This window comes from Vidua macroura, chromosome 5 (assembly GCF_024509145.1).
Source record: "Vidua macroura isolate BioBank_ID:100142 chromosome 5, ASM2450914v1, whole genome shotgun sequence".
NCBI lineage: Eukaryota > Metazoa > Chordata > Aves > Passeriformes > Viduidae > Vidua > Vidua macroura.
The window spans coordinates 48,528,937-48,554,254 of NC_071575.1; the positions used below are offsets into that span (position 1 = coordinate 48,528,937).

General features: G+C 36.1%; 1 protein-coding gene across 2 annotated transcripts in view; it reads left to right on the forward strand.

Annotated features, from left to right (window-relative positions):
* Positions 1-25,318, forward strand: part of MDFIC (MyoD family inhibitor domain containing) — a 51,509-nt gene that overhangs the window by 13,535 nt on the left and 12,656 nt on the right. For both annotated transcript variants that reach the window (XR_008437121.1, XM_053977654.1), the window contains exons 3-4: positions 57-188; positions 22,385-22,660. Coding sequence is in view for 1 of the 2 variants with exons in the window: in XM_053977654.1 (XP_053833629.1) it covers positions 57-188; positions 22,385-22,660 (408 nt within the window). In the remaining variant the exon portion in view is untranslated. The remainder of the gene's footprint in view (positions 1-56; positions 189-22,384; positions 22,661-25,318) is intronic.

Genomic DNA, 25,318 nt, shown 5'->3' on the forward strand with positions numbered 1-25,318 from the left:
TCATATAGAGAAAAAATACTGTAGAAATTAATATTTTGAAATTTCTTTTGACTTAGGAAAAACTGACCAAGAGACTGCTGTGGCAGGAGATAAAGACATAAACCAGCCTTCCAGTAATCAAAGTATACAAGCAGAGATACAAGAGCAGTCCATCTGGGGAAATCGCACTGATGGTGACCTCATCAGAAGTAAGTATTTCCAGAACAAATTGCTGCCGTTGAGGCTTGCTTTCACAGTGTAATGGGATACTGCCTGTTGACTCTGTTAAATGTGTGTCAAATGCAATTGTGTTGCAACTGTAATGTACATCTACTGAATTTGTTTCCCAGATTGACTCCTGTCAGCATTCATAAGCAACAAGTATAAAGAAAGGTGTGATTCGAGTGGTGCAGTATGGTATAGACCTCTGTAGCATCTAAGCTTTTAAAGCCTTAGTGTTACATTCTTATCATTAATAGTACAATAGTTAGTACTCCATGTGTGCAGCTGTGCTAGGTGTCATCACCCTCAATTTCCCAGGTAATGCATATATATAAGCAGCAGAGTAAACTCTGCTGAGAGCAGTTGCTTCCAGATGCACTGAATACTGGTCAGGTGTAAGCTTCTCAAGGGTTTTGAGTCCTAAAGTAGTAGACATGTGCTATGGAACTGTGGAGTTTTTAAATTAGTTTTTACACATCCACATTCCTAGTGTATGTCCTGTATGCTTTAAAATGTAAGAAGGTACGCAAGATCATTCCTATTTTCCTGTCTTGGAGTGAAGATCATATGCTAATCATTGTACCCTCTTAAGGCAAAAATATTTCTGTCAACTGCCAGAGGTAATACTTTGTAATGCTCTAAAATTCTGTGAATGCTTGAATGTTAGTTGCTCAAGGGAGGGGCCGCATGAGGAACTATTCTCTAATTATTGGGTGTATTCAGAAAGAAAATGGTCTAAATGCAGAGTGGTGCTCCAGCTCTCTTGAAATTGTCCGATCACACATTTCAGCATTAGTCTCTCTTTACAATGCACACTATTCTGTTGACAGTGGGGCATATTCATATTTCTGAACCTGCTGTTGTCAAAACTGGTGTTTTTTTGCTGCAGTTATCTGTTTCTTTTTAGGTTGTTTTTTCATTTGTTTTGTTATTTTGTTTAGTTGTTTTTTAGCCTTATCTATACATTCATCTTCTCTGGAACTTTGTGTTAGCATTTGAAATTATTTTCAAATCTTAGTTAATCCTTTTTTTTCCCTAAATAATTAATCCCAGTAAATACTTACACTTCTAATGTATTGAATAATTATCTTGATCCTTTACAGGAAACTTGAATTTACTATGTCAGATATTTATCTGATGATTTAAAGTGATTCTTAAAGGGCTACAAACAGGGTGAATTGTCCTGCACAGCTTGAGAGTTTACTTAAGATTTACTTAATCCCAAAAGATTACTATTTTAAACTTAACTGTTCCTGGACAAACAATTGCTTTGTTCTTATGTTGAGGATATGGAAAGGTGTGTATGGCATCTTCTGCTTTTGGACTGGCCCCCTTCTCATTCCGTCTTCCTAGAAGTTTCCTTATTCCCAAACCCATGAGAAAGCAGATTTTTTTTCATAGCAGTTAGTAGCATGCCTAAACTGTGGAGGAAAGGACCAAGGACTGTAGGGTGATTCTGTGCATCCTCTAACCTGTTCACCACCAAGACATACTGCAGTGGCTGCACTGGGGAGTGTGAGGAAATTATACATTTTTTTTCAACATATAGGAGAATTTGCAACAGATAGTGGAAACCCCTGGTAAAGTGACTTGATGATTATATGTAGTTATATCTCTGTGATATAACTGCATCATTCTGTGATATAACTACATCACATGTGATGGAAGGGTTAATTGCTGCTGAATTAAAAAAAAAGGAACAGCAAAAGGGGAAAGATAGGATAAAATGTAGAGGTAAAAGGTACTGTTCCAGTGTGCATGAGTATCCTCATCCTGGAGTCACGAATAGCTTTATTCTGTCTTTCAGTCAGAGTAGCTCTCTGACTTTGTGGAAAACAAGTTTAGCTGAAAGCTGTAAGTTTCTAAAACACTTAGTCTTACTAAGTGTGTAGAGGCTTTATTATGAGTCATATTTGATTAGATGCTATGATGCAAACCTCTCCTTGCTTCAGGTAACCTTTAGTTTAAAGTCTTCTAGATGGAAGAAACAAAAATGAAAAATGATGAAATCAAAGCAGTTTCCTTTTGGTTTGTTGTTTTTTTTTTGGGTGCGAGGCGTATGAGTAGGGAAGTTTGTTCTCCTTTTAGAAATTGAGGAACAGTGCTTGACTAGTTATACATTTTGTAGTTTGCAGAAGTTTTACGACTCAATATACCTAGTAGCCAAGTTTGAAAACTAGAACAAGTGCAGCAAACATAAGCTTTCTTATCACAAACATTACTTAGGAATTTCATGTAAAAAATAAGTATTGTAGCTCAAAATGGTCTTGATTCAACCAGATCTATTACCCTACCAAAGTAAAGTTCACAGACTGTTGCATACTGAAAGAAATTTGAGGTTAGAAATAAACAGTGTTTTGATTATTACAGTGTATTTTAAAACTCCTAAAAATTGTTTTAGACAGCACATACTTCACAACTGTTCCACACTATCCTAATGATTCAGTTTCTTTTTTTCCCATACAGATTGTTTTCCATCCCCACAGTTGATACATACTCCATTTGTCTTAGCATTAGCTTTTACTTTATAAATGTTTCCAGCATTTAATTTCCAAGGTTTTCCTTGTTTGCAGCTGTTTTATCCTGCTGTTATATGGAATTAGATTAATCAGTCAGATTTACTGGCACACTAACAACGAAGTCCAGTGTTTGAGCCCCTGTAATGACTTCATTATGTATGATTTCTCATTTGCACTTGTGAACTCAGTTTACCAGGCAACATCAATAAACTAAAACACTGCCCCCGTTTTCCACAGTAAGATGTTTTACGTTCACCTTGCTTTGCCCTTTCAGTCTTTTTTTCAAGCTCCCTTTTTTAACCTCCAGAGATTTCCTCCAGATTAGCCTTTTCCCTACCTCCTTTGGAGCATCCCTTCTCCCCATTAATGAAAATGTTTATAATATCCTGGGTAAATGGTTAATCTTATGGGAAGCCTCAACCGAGGAATTTATTGTTTTTGAAGAGAGTTTAATAATCAAAAGATTACTGTATACTGACATATAAACAATGAAGGGCTGTATAAGAAGGAGCCAGTTGTATTACCTTTCTGTAGTAATTGTTAATACACTTGCATAACTGTTACTGGAAGACTGTTCAGTTGGAGAAGGGTCAGGGGAGAACCACAAATATTTCAGGAATGACTGGAGTAGTTGAAAACATGCCATGTTGCAGAAAACCTCCTGGAATTCATTCTGTTTGGTGTTAACAAAATGAATAACGAGGGGCTTTGCCTAGTCCCTAAGAAGCATGCCACAACAAACAGAAATTTGTTAAGACAGTTATTCAACTATAGCAAGACAAAGGGAGAACTAAATATAATGTCAGGAAGTTCAGTTAGACTAGTAATAAGGCGTACTTTTTAAACACAATATTTGAGAACAGGAAAAACTGCCAAATCCTTGGTGACTTTATGTGTGTTAAATTGGCTTTAGTCATCATAAGGTGGCAACTGCTATCCATATCCTGCAATTTTAGAACCTGAGTAAAAGAGAGTCTTTCCATAGTGGTTCCCCCAGCTGGGAAGACACATATTCTTCAGTACAGTTATTCTTAAAGAAAATGTTGAGACCTGTTCCCTTCTCTTCACAAACGCATACGTGTTTTTTATATTATTTCTGAATGTAGAGGTTCTGCTTTTCAAAAGAGCTTTAGAATTACTCCATCTGCTGTCTTTTCTGGCAGTGCATTTTAAATATCTGCAAACACCTTCTGCTTATTTTCATTGTATGGTCTGGTGGCCCATAATGGAGTGGTTCTGCTTCTGTTATCACTCACTGTTGGCAAGTGAGGAGGAGTGCATGTTAAACATGCAGCAGGGTAACCTGTGGCTGTAGGAATGAAGCCATAGCAGTTTTTGCTGCTCTGTGTTACAACAATGCTCTGCTTTGTTCTCTGGAAGAGGTATGGGATTTTTTTTTTTCCCCCTCATAGAGAGAAAGAGGCTATAAAGATGGATTTTAGAATATTTAGGCAGGATTTTTGCAGAGGGCACTAGGTTATCTCCAATGTGTGTTGCTATGCAGGGAAGTGAATGTTTAGGAGGGAATAAAATGCCAGTCTTGAACACTGTTTGCTTGTGAGGATTTAATCTCCTTTCCAGTTCTCAAGCAGAAGCTTAGCTATGTGATATTTAAAAAAACAAAAAACATCTACCATAGATTCAAATTGTCATGAATAATTGATTAATAATAATCCAATTCTGAAGATTAAATACCTAAAATATGCCCATGTTTTACAGATAGAAAGGTCATTGCTATCCATCATTTTCCAGCTTCAATTGCCTCTTTCTCCTCCATGGAACACTCTCCTGATAAGAGTGGTTCTTCAGAGAAAGGGATGCTTATTTCAGCTCTGTGGGGATCAATTTTACATGGTCTTGTTGCCACTGTTTTATTTACTATATTCTTCTGGAGTAAAAACCTAGATATTTTTATCTTTTTTATTTCTATATTTTATATTAACATTTTCACTTTACATGATTATTTATTTAATTTTAAGGTTTGGCAAATCTTTTCTTTGTCTGGTTAAGTGAGTGATTTCTGTAGTTTGTTATGCTGTTTGTGATTGGATTTGTTTTTTTTCTTCCAACAAAAATTAGCTAATCTGGTTTTAGAAGTCTGTTTTGTCTGATATTTATCCAGGTATCTTTTCTTGGCTGTTCTGTGATGCACAGTCATCTTACAATTACTGTGATTTCAGATGATCCTGTTTATTCTGTCTATAAAATAGTGCAAAGTGATGATTAAATGATTCTTTTCAAAGCTAGAAAGTATGACAAATACAGTCTTCTTGCAGCAAAACAGTGTGTGACTACAGAAATTGTGCATAATAGATTAATGAAAATTATTCAAAATATATTACTGGGTTTGAAAGGTGTATTCTATTAGTTAAAGTGATTAATGTACAATGTTCCAAATAGACCCAGGTGTAAAAATCTGTTAACCTATGAATGAACAAAACTTAATCAGTTCAATATTTATATAGCAGCACAGTATTTGATATTTAGAACCTTCTTTAGAAAAAGATTAATCTTTGACAAATCTGGCTAGTAGATGGAAAGAGGTCCTCCCTGAGAGCTCCTCTCCCAGAGATTTTCTAGTCCTCTCCCCAGCACAGAACTAGCCTGTGTTGCTTCTGTTTCTCCCCTGACCTGGCAGTTCTCTTACTACAGCTGCTCCAAAAATCTTCTAAAATCTTCTCAGGCCTATTGAGAGGCCTGGTGAGTTGTACAATCAAAGCCTTTCCCTTTGATCTTCACTTTACCTTCTCCTGGGTAGAGAGGGATTTTCACAGGTAGCTGTACCGTTATAGTTACAGTCTTCAGAGTCTGACTGGGTCTTTGGTGTTGGCCTGGAAAAAAGGAGGCTCAAGGGAGACCTTATCACTCTCTACAGCTGCCTGAAAGGAGGTTGTGGCCAGGTGGGAGTTGGTATCTTCTCCCAGAACAAGAAAACACAGTTTCAAGCTGCCCTTGGGGAGGTTTAGGTTGGTCATCAGGAAGAATTTCTTCACAGAAAGGAAGATCAGATGTTGGAATGGACTGCCCAGGGAGGTAGTGAAGTTACCATTCCTGGAGATATTTAAGGAAAGACTGGACATGGCACTTAGTGCCATGATCTAGTTGACATGATGGTGTTCTGTCATAGGTTGGACTCAATTATCTCAGAAGTCTTTTCCAACCTAACTGATCCTCTGTGTTTCTGTGTTTGCAGAAGTCACAGTGAAATGACCCGAGTGTTGCTGCAGTAGTCCCTTGTAAACTGAGCTGCTGCAAGGTGCATCTGTTTTCTCTATATCCTCTTCCCTTCAACTCTACATTGCATCCTGTAAGGAAATGCAGCTAGTGATGGACTGAGATAGATAAGGAATTTGTATATTCTGTTGTCACTCCATGTCAAGAAATAAACTTCTTGCTTTTGTTGATCCATTTACAGAACAGTAGTCAGATTTCAGTGAGAAGTTTAAACTGTTCCAGATGGCCATAAGATAGGTGTATGTATTCTGCATACCACTAATAGCCAGAATTACTTGGAGCCTTTTAGCTTCTGTTTTATTTTACTTGTGACTCTTAAAATGTTACCTGAATTTGTGGTCTGAGGCTGAGGAATTTTGGATAGCAGTAATCATCAGTACCAGACAAAGGTGAAATTCTTCAAGTAACGCGAAGATTACTGTGCTTGCTGTGTTTGGGCCTGAAGTAAATTGTATCTTAATTTCAGAATATTTTCCTGTGTTGTATTGGTACTGTCTCAGAATTAATCATGCTGTTATGCCTGTATGGGAAAGAATAGTTATAGTCTTTTTCTGATTAGCTCCTCTTATGGGGAAAAAAAGTAGAACATGCTTGTAGTAGTTCCTTAAAGAGGAGGAATAATAAAACTCTTGCATACTATGTGAAATATTATACCACCAAGCCGATGAGTCAGTGTGGATTCACTCTTCTGTTTTCAGTACTAACAGCATATAGTTAGCCATATTTAGCAAAGAAAACACTAAATTATAAAGTGTAAGAAAGTGTCATTATTTAAGACATACTTTTATGAACCTGTCTGCTGACAAAAATGTCATGAACTTAAACCATGGGAAAAGTTCTTTTTTTTTCTCATTTTAAATTTAATTTTGTATTTGCCCTCATTGGTGTGAAAAGCATGGTGTAGGTTTTTACAGCTCAGAGGCAGTACTGTATATTATGTTTACATCAAAATAATTGAATGAATTCTTCAAAATTTAAGAGTCAAATAGTTTTAAATATTTTTAATTGTTTTATTTACTGATAAAAGTGAAAGAGGAGGAGAGGGACTCATGGTCACAGGATAAACCTTAGCTAAGTAATCACAGTTAAACATTTTTCTTCATTATATAGCTACATAGAGAAAAGAGAGGTCTGAATACTGCTTACTTCAAATGCATTCTGATAATATGATACCTATAGTGCAAAAGAACCCACAAGTACCTTTCCCTGAAGGTATTTTAATAAAAGACAAGGAAAACCAGGAGCCTATGGCATGTTGATGTCTTGTTGTGGTGTGGTTTTCTGTTTTCCCTTTGAAAAGTCTTCATAATCCGAACCCAAGAAGCCATTTGAAAAATATGAAAAAGTCAAACAGCTGCGGTCACTCAGGCTATTTCTAATACCAATTTTTTAAAATCATTTTACTGACAAAGTAGGCTTCCAGATATATTGAGGCTTGATTTGAGAGAATGATTGATTATTTGCTACCTGAGCCTTAACTCTTTTTGAGTGAACTGTTGTGTTCTGGTGTGTGAGAAATACTTTTGTGTGGAGACTTCTCTTGCAGTTTGTGGTTATAAAATGCAAACTCTTACATCCTACCAGAAGAACTTTTCAAATTTGGAGTTTGTCTGGATCCATGAGTTTTAGAGGCTTAAATTTTACTTGTAAGCTTTCTTCCCTCAAATTCTGTGCAGTATCTCAATTATCATGTTTTTTCTTTGAACTATAAATATTATGACACTTGTTTGGAGAAAATTTAGCAATGCTAATGTTAATTACAGCAGAATTTCAGCTAAGAGACTATTTCCTGTTGCAAAGGTTCCTCAAGTTTAAGTGAGTTTTATTGATTTATAACTCAAGGTTGTATAATGTTTGCATAAAATGTTAAGAAGTTTGCTTTTGAGACAAGTCAAGTAGCGCAAACTGTTAGGCAAACCTATTAAAAAATGGCCTATGAGTCAGATTTGACCTTCAGGGCAAGTTTTTGCTTGAGAGACAGCATAAACTATTTGCCCGTTCTTTGGCATATCAGGGACAAGCCTGTCTTCAGGTATGGGCAAGTAGGAAGTGCATCTTCAAAAATAAAACCTCTTAGCCAGTTAGAAGGCATCTACCTTTCCCAGTCTCCTTTCTTCAATAGGACAGGTTCATATTTTGACTGTATTCCATAAGTTGCAAGTTGAAATAAAATTCACATTTTGACAGGAAAGCAATGAAAGATTATTATGCTGATCAGAACGGGCTGTAAGAGCAGCGTTGAACCAGAATGGAACATCCTTTAGGTCTGTACAATTCAGGAATACAGGAGATCAGTGAACAATACTCTTTTTGCTTGAATTTCAAAATGGAAGAAAATAAGTTTTGGTGAGAAGATTTGGGATTAACCTGCCAGGAAAAACTTGTCTGAGGGATCAACCTCAGTTTTTCATAGAGGTGATGCAGAAAAATATTTGGATGGTGAGGTGGGATAGAGGGGTAACTTTAGATAGTGTACATTGTAGTTTTCTTATAGGTGACTTTATCAAGTTACACCATCTCATTTAGTATTTCGCAGCTCACTTTGTAGCTATGACTTTGTGAAGTATTTCCCTACTTCAATATATATATTCTTTTTACTGTGTGATGACTTTTTAGTGATGAGTCACTGTCATATTTATAATGTAAAATCAGTATCGGTAAATATTTTTATCCAGCAGTAGATAGCTCATTCAGTGGGGGACTGTATGCTAATCACGCTATGAAGTAACTGACAGCATACACTAAGGCAGCTGAAGTAGCTGTAAGGCCTCTGTGCTTCGTGAGAGTCCTCTGCACAGCCCTTCTCTTAGCTGTTCTGTGCTGGATCAAATCCTGGAAACTTGCAACTAGTGTTGAGTTTTGTATTTACAACAAATAAGACAGTGTTTAACTTTGGAAATATGGAAGGGAAAAAAACAACTCAGAACACTTTAAAGGAGGAATTCTAGTAAAGGGTATCTGTTTTTTTATCCAGTCATCTTCTTGTTCCACTCCTTTGACTGTTACTTGATATACTTCTTGTTCCACTTAAATTTCTGATTCCCATTTGTAGCATAGTGTTATGCCTGAGGAATGTTTTTCTTACAATTTAGTTGACAGACTCAATTTTAAGTAAATCACTATTTTGTTTTGACTGTTTGTGTTATTATAGAGTATCTGCTACTCTAGCATTTTCAGAAGAACAGCGAGATCCCATTTGCTGTGCTATGCTCCCTCCTTGAACAAGAGAAAATAACCTGGAAAAAGCTTTTTGTTCATTATCAAATCAGCGTCCACACCAGGGATTCTGCTGTGATAGCTGGAATAGGGCAAGAAGTTCAGGTCTCATTATTAATATTTTGTTGAATTTTCTTGAAGCAGGTACTTACGGAAAAGGAGAGAAGACTTGTTTGATAGCACAGGAAAGGTTTTGATAGAAAATACACTTTATTTTCAAAAATTAGAGATAGAAGTGCATTTAATGATGGTTATAATGGAATAGCATTTCAAAGTATTGATTTTTAAAAACTGTTTAGAATTTAGGGTTATTTTGGAAGAAAGTAAAGGGTGTGTATCAGTGATATGGTGGAATCAAAGTTGGAAGAATTCTAAAGGTTTGTTCCCATTTTTAATAAATTATTCTGTATCCTCTTTCCCATATTTGCCTTATAAAATAAAAGGATAAAGAAAAGACTGACCCGTCCCTGTAATAATTCTGATGCCAAACCATTTTTTCTGTTTGCATAATTTTCTCTAGTGCCCTTTTTTCCTATTTTTCTTGTTTGTCTGTTTGCTTGCTTGAACAGTTGTCTGTTTCCCTGCTTCTTTCTCGACTACAATGACAAACCTGTAAGCAATGACAGTGAGGTTGTGCTTAGAGGTTGACTGAAAGTATTTTAAAGTGCTTCAGTACAAAAGCCTGTTTCAGCATCTGTGTGTTAGTGTCAACATTTAAGCTAGTTTTTTAGCAGCAATGAACCTTCTTGTATTAGCATGACTAATCTGACTATTGGAGAACTAACAGTGAATTTTGTAAAGAGACTGTGCAATTCAGGCAAAACCTCCAGCTGTTAAATTTTACAACATACTACAAAACTCAGCTTCTAGAGCCATGGGATTATGTGAGATTTAAATTTTCATAAAACAAAAAAATTAACCTGGTCTTAGTTTGTAGCTACTGACAAAAGCAGAATGTTAAAGACTGAAAATTGGGGAAGACAATAAAAAGGACATATTTAAAAATAAAATATTGGTGATTTTTGAGTAGGTTGGCTTCTCTGTACTGCACTGTAAAGAAAGAGGGAATTTTGGCTAAATTATCATAATGCTAATTAAATAAAATATAGTAGGGAAATATTCCATTGTGATTTGTTAGTTCTAGCAGCCTCAGAAAATGTTATGGCGCAGTAAAATGTAGCCAGTTATACTGAAGGAACATGAAAAAAAAAGGGTGCTGGAATTAATTCCAAATGGCAGATAAAATGGCAGATTGCCAGGACTCTTCAGAACAGTGGATATGGTGGTATTAAAAACAGTGTAGTTCTGTCCCCATAGCTGTTGTTTGAGTGGTTTCCTATGTGTTTTTGTTTGGGGCCAAGAAATGCAAGAAGTAAGGCTGCAGTGTTTGCCAGGCAGGGAAAAGCTGCGCAGCACAGGGGGATGGAGGAGCAGTTTGGCTCACCTGTCACCAGCCTGGTCAGGTGCTGCTGTTGGTGATGATGCTGGGAATGCTTTGTGTGGCTGAAGGCAAGGGAAGATCGGTTGTGTTTGATGTAGTTGCTGTGCTGTATGTTGGATCTTTGTGGGTAAGAGAAGCTTGCTGTCTCAGCTGTAACTTTTTGAAGCTCTTAAACTGTAAATGGACCAAAAAAGTAGCTAAATTCTAATGCTTTCACTTAAAATGCTGTTTCTTTTCTTGAAATCCTTCAGCTTATTGTGAAAACTGGTAATAAAATGTTTTTAAAATGTAGAAATGGACATTTTTCCGTATTGCGAATAATACTGACACAGCACAGATTTCATTGCTGTATCTGCACTCCATTAAAAAAAACGTAATTGTGATTAGTGCAGAAGGATTTTTTTTTCTGTGAATAAAGAGAAGTATGTCTTCTAAATAATACAAAACAAAACGTTTAAAAAAAACCCAAAACTGTGTTGCAAGAAGCACTGATTCCAAGCATGGAGCTAATTCAAATTTAAATGCTACTTAAAAATATTTTTAACCAAAAGATGAACCAAGTAAACTTCAGTGGGTCAAATTGCGTAGTTTTGTAAATTGAAAGAACTATTTTTAATGGAGGATGGAAATAATTCCATGGGTAATGTTGAATGCTTTTAAACATGCTGGAATGAGAATAATCCCTATCTGCATGTTAGAGATAAAAACTAGTATTTTACTGTTAATATCGTTTGGGTGCAACAATTTCATAGGGAATTATATCTTGTTTCATGAACAGAGTGGAGAATCAGAATTTTAGCTCAGTTGTGGAATGAAATAAAAATGTTTTACAGGTAATTTCATCCCATTAAAACAATTTATCTATTTTTCAGCTAATCTGATGCTTTCCCATTGAGTTAATGCATTTGTTTCTCTGAATTTCTGTGCTTGTCACTGTTGGTCACTGATGTGACACTGTATTTTTCTAAGAGGACAGATTTGTAACTGTGTGGGTCAGATATCAAAGCTTTCTTATGTATTGTTTAAGCAGCTTATGCTTTGCTTCCTTTCAGGAAACCAAGTGCATCGTTTTTACAGGAAGTTTGGTCTTCACCAGGCACAGTCAGCAGTCTGAGTTTTGCTCTGCTCTAAGGGTTGGACCTATGAGCAACTGGCAAAAGCTCATTTAGCTTTTCTTTTTATTACTATATTGAATTCATGTAATTGAGGTCATTATGAAAACTTGGCCAGGATGTGTGGGTTTTTCCAGCCAAGTCAGAAAAAGGTCTTGCTAGATCATTTTGGTTGAACGTGATAAATAAGCAGTTAAGTAAAAAAATATTTGCCTTTTTTCTTAGTATTGGTGACAATGATTGCATGTTGAGTGCATTCAGTTTTGAATTTAACACACAAAGCTCTCAGTTGAAAAAGGTTTATGTTCAGAAAGATTCTGTTGCCTTTTCCCTTAGCATATGAAATAACCGTTTTTGAGTCAAAATTAAACTGCCTGTGGGGTGGGGAAGGGAAAAGCCAATGAGCTCTGATACAGATTCAGCCTTTTAGTCCATGGTTGCTTGTGGATTTGAATCTAGGGAAGAAAAAAAGAGAATGTAGGTTTTTCAAGGATTCTGATAAAAAGTGTCAAGACTCTGTTCTCAAGAATCTTACTTGTACAACTTGCACAAAAATATTTTGGGTTAGATTGTGCCTTATCACTTCAACGTACACCAAAGTGTTAGTTCAAAGGTGGAAAAAGAGCTCTCATTTCTGGGTCATCCTGATGCCAAGCTGGTGCATTAGTGGCATACAGCAGCCCATGAGACACCATTGGTGACCGTAGCTCTGCCTGGATATGTGTGTGATTCAAAATCCTTTGATGACCTGGGGTCCCTGGAGTGCTTTGAGATGGGGAAGCCCCACTCATCTAGCCCATGGGTGGATTGGTGAAGGTTATCCTATATCCATGTGCTAGACCCTGCTGGCCATAAGGGCGTTATTCCAGCTGGAGAACATCTATAAATGAGACTAAATCTTCTCAGTGTATTGTCTGTGCAGATAGATGCTGCTTCTCCTTCTCCTCACACTTTGCTTTTTCAGGATCAGGAAATAGATGGACATTTGCTGCTCTCTCTACCATATTTACACATCTTTTTTCTCCTTCTGGCAATCTCTCTGTTAACTATGAATTCTGTAGTTATGAAAAGATGGGTCATGAAGAGTTATTGTTCTGGACCTCAAGTCCTCACCCAGCTTTCTGACACAGAATTTCCATTTTCCATTATGCTGCTGTTGTGTGGCTGATTTTTGGCTTGGGCTCCAGGAGCCTCTCTGACCTCAAGCAGAAAGGGAGCTATTGCTTCAGCACCTGATCACTGTATAAGTATGAAGTGTTTATCTTTGTTGTATTTCACTGCTTATCAACTAATGACTTATCATTTAGTTCTTTTCTTCCTTGTAAAATCTGTAGCAAATACTTCAGATCTACTGGGATTTTACTTGTGAGTTATTTTTGTTTCTTCTTCCAAACTCTTTTCTGCCCTCACAGAAGTGAAGTGGCTCAACTCACTATGTATTTTTTCTCTTTGTCTCCTTCCCTTCCAGTGTTTTCTTCTGGATGGTTCCTATTGGCTCTTTTTTCTTTTGATGTTTTTGCCCCACTATTGTTTTAATAATGTAAAATCCCAAGTTTTAGCCTGTTATTTAGAGTTGCTGTCCATTTGCTTCCCCTGGTACATTTTTCTTGCAGCTGTGCTTTTTTTCTTTCTTTCTTTGGTTTTCTGGTACTTTGTACCAGCCAATGCCAAACTTCGCATCAGCTGTAGGTTGCAAAAAAGAGCAGCAGAGAGAAAATAAGTGCAGCAATGGAATCAAAAAATCAGTTATAAATTTATATATTACTATATTTGTACTCATGTTCTATGTTTTCCTGCCACATTTTTATATAATCCTTTCTTTCTTGCTGTTACTATGTTTTCACTCCTATTTTTGATTTCTGCAATTAGTTTTGTTAATAGTAGCATTGGGTATTAAAATTATAGAGATTACAAAAGGTGGTGCACTAAGAGCAGGTGATCATACTTGAGGTAGGACACTTTCTAGAATCTTCTGAAATTCTGTCATTTACATGAGTTGAGGACTAGAAATCAAAGGAGCAGTGAATATTAAGGGAATTGCTCATTCCAAGCATTTCCTTTCAAGTTCTTTTTAAAACCAAGTACAGCCAGTTTATATGTTGCAACAACGCGATGCCGCAACTCAGTATATATGGTCAGTGGGAAATAAACTTGGCCTCAGAATATCTTCTTACTCAGAGGTGAATGCTGTATGGGCTTGGCTGAGAAGCTGTTGCCTCACCATCCCACATTTTTTCCTGTGGTGAAACAGTGGTTGCAGGGGTTTTGAGGAAGGGAGCAGGAGGTGCTGGAGGCAAGAGGACCTGTTTGTGCACTTACTCAGGTTACGGCTGTTAATAACATTGAGGTTATCTCTCCTGTCTGGTGCATCCTGCTGTGCTGCTTATGAGGCAAAACCCAGCAAGAGATATCCTGTTGTTTGTAGCTTCTCTTTGATGTTTTTTACTTTATTTGGGAACAAGTAACACAGTGGTGAGGGGCATCAAAACTATTTCAAATATTTGAGACTTAATGTGTCAAATTCCATGAGACACCAGTGTATCTTTATGCAGTGGTATTACTGTATGTTGTGCAAATGGCATAACTGTTGTAATGTCACGCCAACAGCCTGGATTAAATTCAGTGGATTACCTTTCTTTTAAAATTGGAGCTCCAGAAGCAAAGCGTTCTGTTCCTCGGTGAGATGGATTGTATTGCACTCCTAGTGCCCTTTATCATTTCAGGGCCTGTCTCCACAGTTAGGAAATTATCTTAAAGAAATAGGTCTATTTTATTACTTTAAGAATTAGCAAAAAGCTAATTCTCTGATTCTTAATGCATTGATTATTCACTTCTCAGATCCAGTGTTTTACAAGCCACTATGCTTTATAAAGGAAGATGTAACAACAAACAATCAAACAAAAAAACCCCAAGTAGATGAACATGCCTCTTAATGAATTACCTCTGTAGAAAACACAGGACAAAATAACTAAACAACCCACCTTAAATAAGAGAAATAATAATAATAAAAAAAAACAACCCACCAACTAGCTGCAGCAACAAACAACAAACTAGCTGCAGTGGTAACTAATGAATCTATTAAACTCCATAAATATACCCTAGGAGCATTGGAATGGTGACCACGAGTAAACCTGCCATTCCACATGTCTGTGCAACTCTTACCACTGCAGTACATAGTTGTAATGCTATGAAACATAACAGCAAATATAATACAATTCTTTTCCAGTCCTAGCTGAATGCGTGATAGGAAAAATGGTTACAGAAATGTTGCAAATGGAAAGTCTGCAGTAGAAATTCCTGCTTTTGAATGCAACATTATGTAGGGATTTATTCCCCAGGTATATGGGTGTCTGTTACCTATAAGGCCCTGGTTTGTGTTTGACTTTTGGTATTCTGTGGTGAGTTCCTGTTATTTGTTCTCAAGAAGTGACAAACTATGCTACAGTAAGAACTATATTCAACTTTATGTAGGTGCAGTGTAACAATCAGTGCATTATGTGAATTCTCTTTATTTCTAATTTATATTGTGATCTACCAAAAATTCCCAGATCATCTGCAAAGTTTATCATAGATGACAATATTTGCAGTCTCAGAAAAAACATCGCTAATGACAGCAAGATGTTTTTGATAAAGAAGAATAATTTACTGACAGTCTAATGGTAATTAGAAGCCAAAGGGTATTTTGATTCTGAGATAATTGTTACAAGATAGGTAACTAAAAATGTTAGGGGATTTACTCAGTTTAGCAGAGATTTAAAATTTGCTGTTGCAGTCATTAAAGAAAATCAGTGGCCATTTGTTCATTTTCCAAGATCACATCAGGAAGGATGTAGGATTTGTAAATAGAGAAATACACTCCACGTTTTCAGTTGGAATGCTTATCAACTTTGTAAACTCTGGCTACCAGCTGTTTTCATGCTTCCCTGTGCTAACTGCATGTCTCTGGGTATGTCAAAGACATCTTTATACAATTCCTGCAACCCTTCAAACAGTGTGTAAAGTCCTGCAGTGCTTCCAAAGGAAGGCACTGCAGGTGTCTTTGCACAGATATAAGAGTACTTTGGGCACTGTCTTGTGCACTTGTGTTGCTTCTCAAACCATAGACACACATGCACACGTTTGCCATTCTTGTCCACCCTTCACCAAGTGAAAGCTGACAGGATAAAATGTCTTTTCCCTTTGTCCCCTGCCAGCCTTGTTTCTGTTATACCAGGTGTTCCCTGGATGTGCTCTCAGATGTATTCTAACAAAGTGCTCTCAGTGTGGGTCCTGTAAAACTCGTACCAGCAATTTTACTACAGTATTTTCATTACAAAGGACATCCTGTTTCATAATAATATATTGTATTCATTTTGAAGATATCCTCACGCCTTACAAGAAGGAATTCTAAAAAGGTGGTTGATGCTGTTAGTTGATACTTTGTTTTCCTTGTAAAGTCAGCATGGTATAAAAAATTCAGTGTAAAAAAATGATTTTAAAAGATAGATGGTGCCTTGATGGTACCTTGTTATTTAGTTAATGTATGCCTTCTGTGATATGGTAGCTGCAGTATATGCTATTTATGTCCCAGAAAATATTCAAAAATAATTGCTGACAAAAGCCACTTCACAGGTTGACTCAGAGGTACATCTTGTAATCTGAATGTTAATATTCTGGATAGCTAGACAGAGAAAACTATTGATGTATTTTGAAGATCATATTAGAGACTAGTCAGGATTTAGCTAGAAAGTGGGCATGGAGAAGGATTGAGATACTTGAGTTCTCCCAGTTTCAGTAAAATTTTATGCTTATTGAGCCTATAACACATACAATATATAATATTTTTGAAAAGTTAAGATTTTTTGCTAGTCAGTGGGAAATGTTGCCTTTTATATCTAAAGAATTTACGTTTTCTCTGGAAGTAATTTAGAATCACCTTAATTTTACTCTAGAATTCAGGCAGACCCTAGCTTTACTGCGCAATTCTTGTCTGTCATCTGCTTTATCTTCCCCCTTAAGCTTAACTCGGTGTTATGAAGAAGCACTGGTAAAAACCAGAGGCCTGATTCCTACCTCCCTTATATATGGTCTGTTCCATGTGATCCATGCAGAGGGAGTAGGAGCAGTGTCCACTGAAATCAAACAATTCTTCCAGCTGAAATTAATGTGTAGATCTTGACTTTCAGTGTCAGTGGAACCAATCAGGACCTCTGTATTTCCAGAAAAGCTCATCTTCTTATTGTAGTTGCAACTGTTTTGGAAAGAGAGAAATGTTAAGAATACTGTCAAGTGAAACAATATGTTGTATTTTCTCAATATTTGAAAATACCATTACAGTTTTTACAACTAGGAGTTGTGCGTTTTATTCTTCCCAAATCCACCTGCAAAAATACTGTTACTGTGGCCTGATTTGTCATCATAAACTATTGTGTCATACATACACAAAGAAAAAAATTGTTCTTCCCTCTCTGGGTGTGTAGTCAGATAACTCAGGCTGTAAACAGGAAAGTTTTTTTCCTATCACTTTCATTGGCCAGACTAGCAAAAGTCTACAGGTGTCTGTATTAGCTGCCTTGGAATTGCTTTTGATGTGATTAGGCTACTAATTAACTGTCTCAAGTCTTCTCTCCCGCCTGATGTTTTGTTTTGATTCACTTTGAGTCAGAGGTGTCTGCATTCGGTGTATGTTTGTTTTTGTCATTTGTCTAAAATCCCTAATGATAGCTTAGACTGTCTTCTTTCGGTCCTCTTTTGGTTGAGAGTTTCCCTCTGTTGACATACATTTTTCTGTTAAATGCATGCATCAGGATTTTTCTTTTAAGAACAGCTGGGACTTTTCGCGGTGTGAAAACCGTGTGCGGTCGGGGTGCATATATATGTGTATATTTGTTTAAAGTATGCTTAAGGGTTTTACAGTCTGAAGGAGAATGTGCATAGTTACTTCAAAACCATCAAAAACCATAATAAATGTTTACTACTTGAATTCACCAGATAGTAACCTTACAATTAAATTATTGTGCAAAGTCAGGTAAATAACACCAGAAGTTACTGTATTAAGGCCCACTGTGCAAAGAAACCAATGACAAGGAAGTGTGAAACACGCTAATAGATTATATGCTATAGCAATATATTGCCTTTTTATTGCTTTTCCAAGGCAGCAGATTCATGTGCAGTTCTTACTACCTATATTATCTGCTAGTTTTCTATCAAAAAAGATTCAGTCTATTGAATCATTAATCTAATATTTATCATTCTTATTGAAAATCCACTAGTGTTAGCACTGTATAAAATACTGACTTAAATCTACTGGTTTTGCTAAAGATTAAAAACATATTAACCTGAAAAGCATGGTATTTCTTAGGACATTTTGAAACTACTCATTGTAAATGTTTGAAATGATAATTTTTCTATGTTGTCTGAGGAATTATTTTTTTCCTAAATCTTTAACATATAGTAAGTGACCAGTGCCATCCTGATTTGACGATGCTGAATGTTCATCCAACACACATTTGAAATTTTGATGTGTATTGCATTAGTTAGTGAATATCAAGAATAACATTTTTGCTCATACATAGAGTGTAAAATGGGATCTTTTGTAGCAGCACACGGCCTGTTTAGAATGATATAACAGGCGCTGAATGTTCACATATCAAACAAAATGCCATCTTTCTGTAGAAAAGAGGTGTCAAAAAGTTTCTTTGTACCTTTAACGCATGTGATTATGTAGTACAAAATGCAGAGTTTGTAAAATTTCTTGAATATACAGGCAAAAAATGAATAATTCAAAACAACTCATAAGTTCTACATTCTATTGTATCTTTTATAACGCAGGCAGAAGATAGCATTGTGTTCCCAGTAGAGCTGAATTTGCACAAGTTACACCTCAGAAAATGCCAGATGGTCTATGGTCTACTTTTGAGAGCTGTCACATATGTAAAGATTTGAAAAAAGAAAGACAGCTGAATGAGAGCAGTGGATCATTAAAGAGAGAGTGAGAGTCCCTGGGTATCACTGTGTTTTAAGAAGCATTGTGTCGTTCTCCATATTACACCTTTTTTTTTTTTTTTTTTTTTTTTTTTTTTTTTTAAGATACGCACAACCTTTAAAAAATAAGGTAAAAATATTTCTGTTCTAAACTGAGTGCTTGTGGTTTAATCTCGGAACTGTCAATTGCTTTTGTTCTTTATGCTAGAATGCAGTCATATGGTTCCTAATTGGTTTCAAGTGTGTTTTAACCATAAGATTCAAGTCTCCCTAGTGCAATATTATCAATAAAGTTAAAATAAATTTAAATTGAGATAACTAATCCATTTGGGGTTTTATTCCATTTTGATTTGACCTGCGTATCACATGTGAATACTGTAAAGCCAGTCAGCTAAAAAGTTGTATGTTAATGCTAAAAGGCGCAAGTAAGAGTACTTTGGGAAGAGGATTACTTAATAAAAAATCAGAATTAAAAAAATCATAGAAAGCTCCCTAAACAATTAGTAAAAATAATAATAAAAGCAAGAACCTATAACTGTTCAGACTTCCAAGACTTTCCATTTATTCACAGTTTGACAGAAACACACCTAATTTTAAAGACTGTATTTTAGATATTTTGTCAAGTTGCTGTATTGTAGCAAAGCCCCAAAAATATACTAACAATTTGTAAGCTGCCACCACCAATTTAACTGGCTTAGAAAAGGTCATAGATGTCAGTTTTGTAAACTGACATTCAGACATAGAAAATTTTTATAAAAGTCTATTGCTTGTTTTTATTGAGGACAGTTAACTGCTCCCCAGCAATTCCAGTTCATTGGTACAACTGCAGTACTCCACAGCAGGGAATCATAGGCAATGCAGGGTGAGAAAACATTACTTGAAATGTGAAAAACACTGTTCCTTAATTACAAAATTTGCATTTAAGTGGGATAATGAAGATAAAACTATGGGGTGCTGTGGACATAAACATTGAATTTTAGAGAGTAAATTTTCATTTCTGATATTGGCAAAGATTTTTGACTGTTTTGCATATACATGGAAAGTGAATCTGCACAAAGGGTTCCTGGTAGTATACTTTTAATAATATTTATTCAAATAGGAGAAAATTCCCTAAAAATTTGTTTTGGGACCTTTGTGAGAGTTTGGAAATGTTAACCAAATATATAGTGATGCCTTAAGTTTTAGCTTTCATATTTTCCAGATTCTGTACTGCATTAGTATATAACTGAACTTCCTATAAAGTGTCAGCAATTGCTCTTCACAGTTTAGTTAGACAAAACAATCCTTGTCCAGCCTGAGAACCAAGGACACCGTTGCAGCTTCAGACCCAAAAGGTGTAAACAATGGCAAATTGGGGTGAGCAATTTGGGAGGATGGGACTCCATAACCTGAAGCTGTAATTGGACAATTAACCCCAATCTGTAAATGGACCAAAACTTATAAAAGTGTGAAAACGTGTGACCTGTCGTCCATCTTGGGTGGAGCTTCGGCCGGGCTCCTGTACTGCCCAAGGTGTATCCTTTGAAGGCTTTTTAATAAACACCTACTTTATTCCTTTAACACTGTCTAGCCTCTGTTCTTGATAGCCTCTCAAGGCATCAATAGCACAAATTGAATTCCAAAGTAAAGTGCCTTGCTTATGCTTCTGTTTTTACAAACACTAATGCAAAATTGAAGGAGAAGCAGTTTCAGTATTGTCAATAAAAAAAGCCTTTGGGTAACAGTTACTTCTCTAGGTCTCAGATAGTGTGCTCCTGTTTTGTTGGCTTGGAGGTTTCTGGGCAGTTACTACTGGTGATGGAAGGGAATGGTCTTTGATCTTTGTATTCCCTGTAAGATCTTCAGGGAGTCTAAAACATGAATGTTTCCTCCAGCCCTCACTTTCCTGCAACAGAAAATTATCACTTTGGTCAAGTAGGGTCAAGCAGCATTACTCTGACTCTGACCTAGATAAATGTGGGCAGTCAAAGCTATCTTCTGAAAACATTAGTGGCAGTGACTAAAATATCAAGCAGCAAGAAAAGCATGAACCAGTTCATATTTAAACTATTATGAAAAAGAATCCTTTGTTGCCTGTGAGCGAGACCAGAACATAAAGTTTAAGATTTGTGTGAAGTTTAATTTGGAAAAGTTTATGATCGTGGAGAAAGCAATCTGAGAATGGTGTTAGTGTTCTGGATAAAAGGAAAGCATTGAGGGTTTGTTAGGCAAATTTAGAACTGAGTCCATGTTGGTCTATTTGTCCCAGTAGTATTTGTTGGAAAATTTATTAACTTGTACATCAAGTGATCAGTGGAGTAGTTTCTTTTAGAAGCTACCTATAATTATCTATATGTATTTTTACCTTGATACTGTGAAATCATCAGAAAATGGATATGAATCATCTGAAAAGAGAATGGACTGCAGCACTGTTTTTCCTTACTTTTGGCACTAATTCCTCATCCATTGGGTATCTAATAGAATCTGGACTTCTTCTTTGACATGACATTTTAAAATAGGTGAAGATTGGACTATCTGAAAACCTCTTTATTTCCAAGCATGATGCAGTAGTGTTTTGATTAGGAGAGATAATTGGACTGATGCTTTTTGATTGTGAAATCTTGTGTTACTGTATTTACAGTTTAATTAGTTTTCTCCCACAAAATCTGCATGTTTTTTTTCTAAATAAGAATTGTTACATTGAAACTACTTTTTTTTTTTTTATTACAAAGTTTTACATTAAAAATTATACATATTTTCTTTAGTTACAGACTAAAGAATACATAGGAAGTCCCTTTTCCATGTTGTTACAAATATTCTCCTTTATGATACATTAGCTCAACACAAAATGGCCAAGTTTCATGCTTACTCATTAGGATGAGTTTATAGCATGTACTTTTGGAAACTTAGCAAGGTCACTGCAGATTCTTGCCTGGACAGGGTTTTTTTTTCCCTTTTACCATTTTAATGTTTCAAATAAATCCCTTACTGGCCCGTTACAGCCATTTCTAAAATTGTGATTCTGAGTTGAATACAGAGGGGAGGGGGACTCTGGCTTGCCCCAGCTCTGTGGTGTTTGAGTGCACGTTCCTTCTGGTTACCTCTTCCACAAAACCGGATTTTGATTTGTTTTGTACTTCTCAGTAATCCATGATCTTTATGAAGCTAAGCTCAAACTTGTTAGTTACCTGGATGTTCCTGTTTTTCTATAATATGCTGAGTGTCAGGGGACCCCTACCATGTCAGGTTATTTTCTAAAGGCTGGCAGGTTGGCCAGCCTACATCTTAGCCCATTACTGTGGTCTGCATGTTTACTCCTACACTTTTTCTCTCATTTGGGTGTATTTCACACATTATTTGATTCCCTCAATACAAGTTTATCTCAGTTTCACTACATTCATTCCCAACCTTGACTTTTGCCCTTGCTTCAAATTGCTTGCATTATTCTCTCTGTGTAGTTCATAGAGCCTTGCAAGCTTTTCCTTGCATTGTCAAATGAACAATCTAGGCCTCATGCAGATGTGAGGTGTTTTTTGAATACCTAATAATTATTTTTTATCTAGAGATATTTTTTGCTTTATTGTCTTAATGGGGGAATGTTGACTTGTTAGTCTGTCTTTAGATCAATAAGAGCAAGTAAAGTTGCATTCCCAGTCTAGCCTAAAGTGTTGTTAATCAATTCACAATTTAAATTAACCCTTTCTTTCTTGTACTTTAAGCACAACCTCAACGTTTGCCTCAGCCAAATGCTTCAGCACTGGAAAGGAGTGAGGAAGAAAGTGGCATAATCCAAAATGGCCATGTGGGTCTGAGTAATGGAAGTGGAATTCGCAACGGGGTCAAGCATATGCCTGCAGACAACAGAAAGCTTTCATCTCCTGTTTCAGAAAAAATGCACAGAAAAATTCAGTCCACCTTGTCTGTCAACAGCAACAGCAGCAAGAAGAGTAAAATAAGCTCTGTGTTTTCTCAAAAGCCAGGTACTTCACCAGAAGGTAAGCTGATATTCTTATTAAAAAAACCAAACTGAATAAAGACCAACCAAACATCAGTAAAAATTATACAATCAACTGAAAATAATTGAAGATTGTGACTCATGCTCCAGAAGCAAACAGAACTTATTAAGATAAAAGACAAGCTTCTTTCCCAAAGGAAAATATTAAGTATTTGAAGAAAAGGGAAGGAATGGGAGAGTTCTTGCTTTCAAATGTTTGGTCAACATGATCTGATAATGTTTTAGTCTCTGTACTTAGCATCCTGAACTGATAGAAACTCCTGTCAACATTGTCACACATGCACCAGAAAAAAAAAGTTAAAGTGCTACTAGTTCAAAGCATAGTAAATATTTAAATCCAGTAATCCGTGAAGGTAGACTTTGCTTTTGAAATGATCTGTTAGCCAATATCCTGACTAGCTGTGAGGTCTAAACATTAGATAATAAAATAATGACCTGTGCTTCAGAGTTCAGTGTGCCTTATGCTATATTTGGGGTGTAGATAATGTGCACAAAAGAGCTTCATACTTTTCTACATAACTTAAATAAGCAAAAGTAAATAATTTCTCTTATGGTTTAGCTGTGTCTCTGTGCTCTCAGTTGTATTTACGCTTATTGTTCCAGAGTTCCTGAGCTTCTGAATCCACTGCCTTCCCATTAGCACTAATATACTCCATGTATTTTGCTGCTGCCCTTAACAAGAAGAGTGTAGAGATGCTAGAAATCTTATTGGTTTGAGGCAGGCATAGCTGTGACTGGTTAAAAAAACACCTCTAGAGGGAGGAGACAGACACAGATTCTTAGAGAAATGGGAGATGGTAGTGTTCAGTGAAATGGGGAAGATTCTCAGCCTAGATGAAAGGATGAGGGATCAGAAGGACCGCATATAGTGGCCTGAATGAAGCCAACTGATATTAGTGGAGTGACTCTTTTTGGCTTCAACTATTTTAGTCAAACTTAGTGAATCTGTGTAGTAATATCAAGAACAGCTTCAGTCAGACCCTTCCATGGGCTGGTTCCCCTTGCTATTGTTTATTTTCATGTTTATCTTCAAGAATCTACTGTTACTTTTCTGTTGCACTTCAGCATTTCTTTCCAAAATCACAACTTCATGCTTCCTGTGTTCCCTTTTCTGTTACACGAAATATCTTTATATGGTTCTCCTTAGTGCACTTTGAAAAGACTGTATCTTAAGAATCCTAGATCTGTTCATGTGACTGAAACAAAGTGCAGGCCTCTGGATTTTAAGTAATTCAATCTCCAAAAAAAAAAAGCCCCCAACTGTTGTTTCAGAGGCAGTGCCTGCCCTGTTCATTCCTCTATACAATTAATTATGGCAAACATTTCCTTTTTTCTTCTAAAATAATCCTGTAATGAAAACAGTTGTTGGGGTTTTTTTCTGTTTAATAACTGACTATAATTATGTCAAATTACTAAGTGATTGAGGAGAAAATAATAATTTCTTCAGCTTTAGCTTTAAATTCTAATGTCCAACACAATTGTGTTAGTTGCCTGAAACTGCCATCGTACAGTATTTTTATATGCAGTAGAAATGTCGTTATCCTTAAAGGCATATCTGATTAGAATATAGATAATTAAATAGTGTTGTCACATTGTATAACTTGCATTCTTTCAAAGCACAGAAATACAGGATAGCCCTTATTGTCACACGCAATTTCACAAGTCACCAAAAAGCTAAGGTTAAATAAAGTCAACACTGTACATCTGGCATTGTAATGTTCTCCTTTTGAAGAACTTGGATATGTGCTCTGAGTAGCTTGTCCCATTCTGCGAATATCTGCAGCTCTAAGTTTTCTGTTACTCAGTCTGAGCGAAGCACAGGTTTTATCATGCAATGATTAAAGTATGTTTGGTGTATTGGAATATGCTCATAAGTGAATATTTGTTTTTAAAAGTGATTTTCTGGTTTTGAAATTTATTTTGCTTTACAGTTCTCTGACAGGCATGTTTTCTATTTGTGTAAACACATCTGCATGCGCACATGTACAAGTTTTCTGACAGCTTCTTCAGCTTTTCAGTACGGTACCCTATGGGGCTACATGACAACTATAAGTAGTATTCTTATCAAGCTGTTGCCTCTCAGGAAGTGTCAATATATACTTCATTTATTCTATCATCCCAATGTTTTAGAAGTTGAAAAATCAGTTGACTGGCAACAGTCAAGTGTAATATCTAAATTAACACAAAGAAGAGTTCACTATTTAAAGGAAAAGTGATTTATTGATAGCTTAAAAATAATTGTGTTATTACTACAAGTCATATTAACCCCTTATGACTACTTCTGGAAGACTGCATTACAAAACCTGATATAATTAGCCCAATTACTTGTTTAAAGGACTGTAATTGCATTTAAATCAGGAATATATGCATATATATATATATATATATATATATATATATATGCTTAATAAATAACTCTAGTTATACTAAGCCAGAAGAGTATAGATTGCATAGACTTTCTTTCAAAATGGTATACACAATTTAATTTGAACCTAACTTATTTTTGGACAAAGAGGCATTTTTCTGAGCAGCTGCCTCTTCTGATTCAATGAATTTCTGTAGAGGCTATTGACACAGCTTCCAGGAAGATGGAAAAGATACAAAGCTATTGAAAATTATTTGTGACATTGGTGAACTA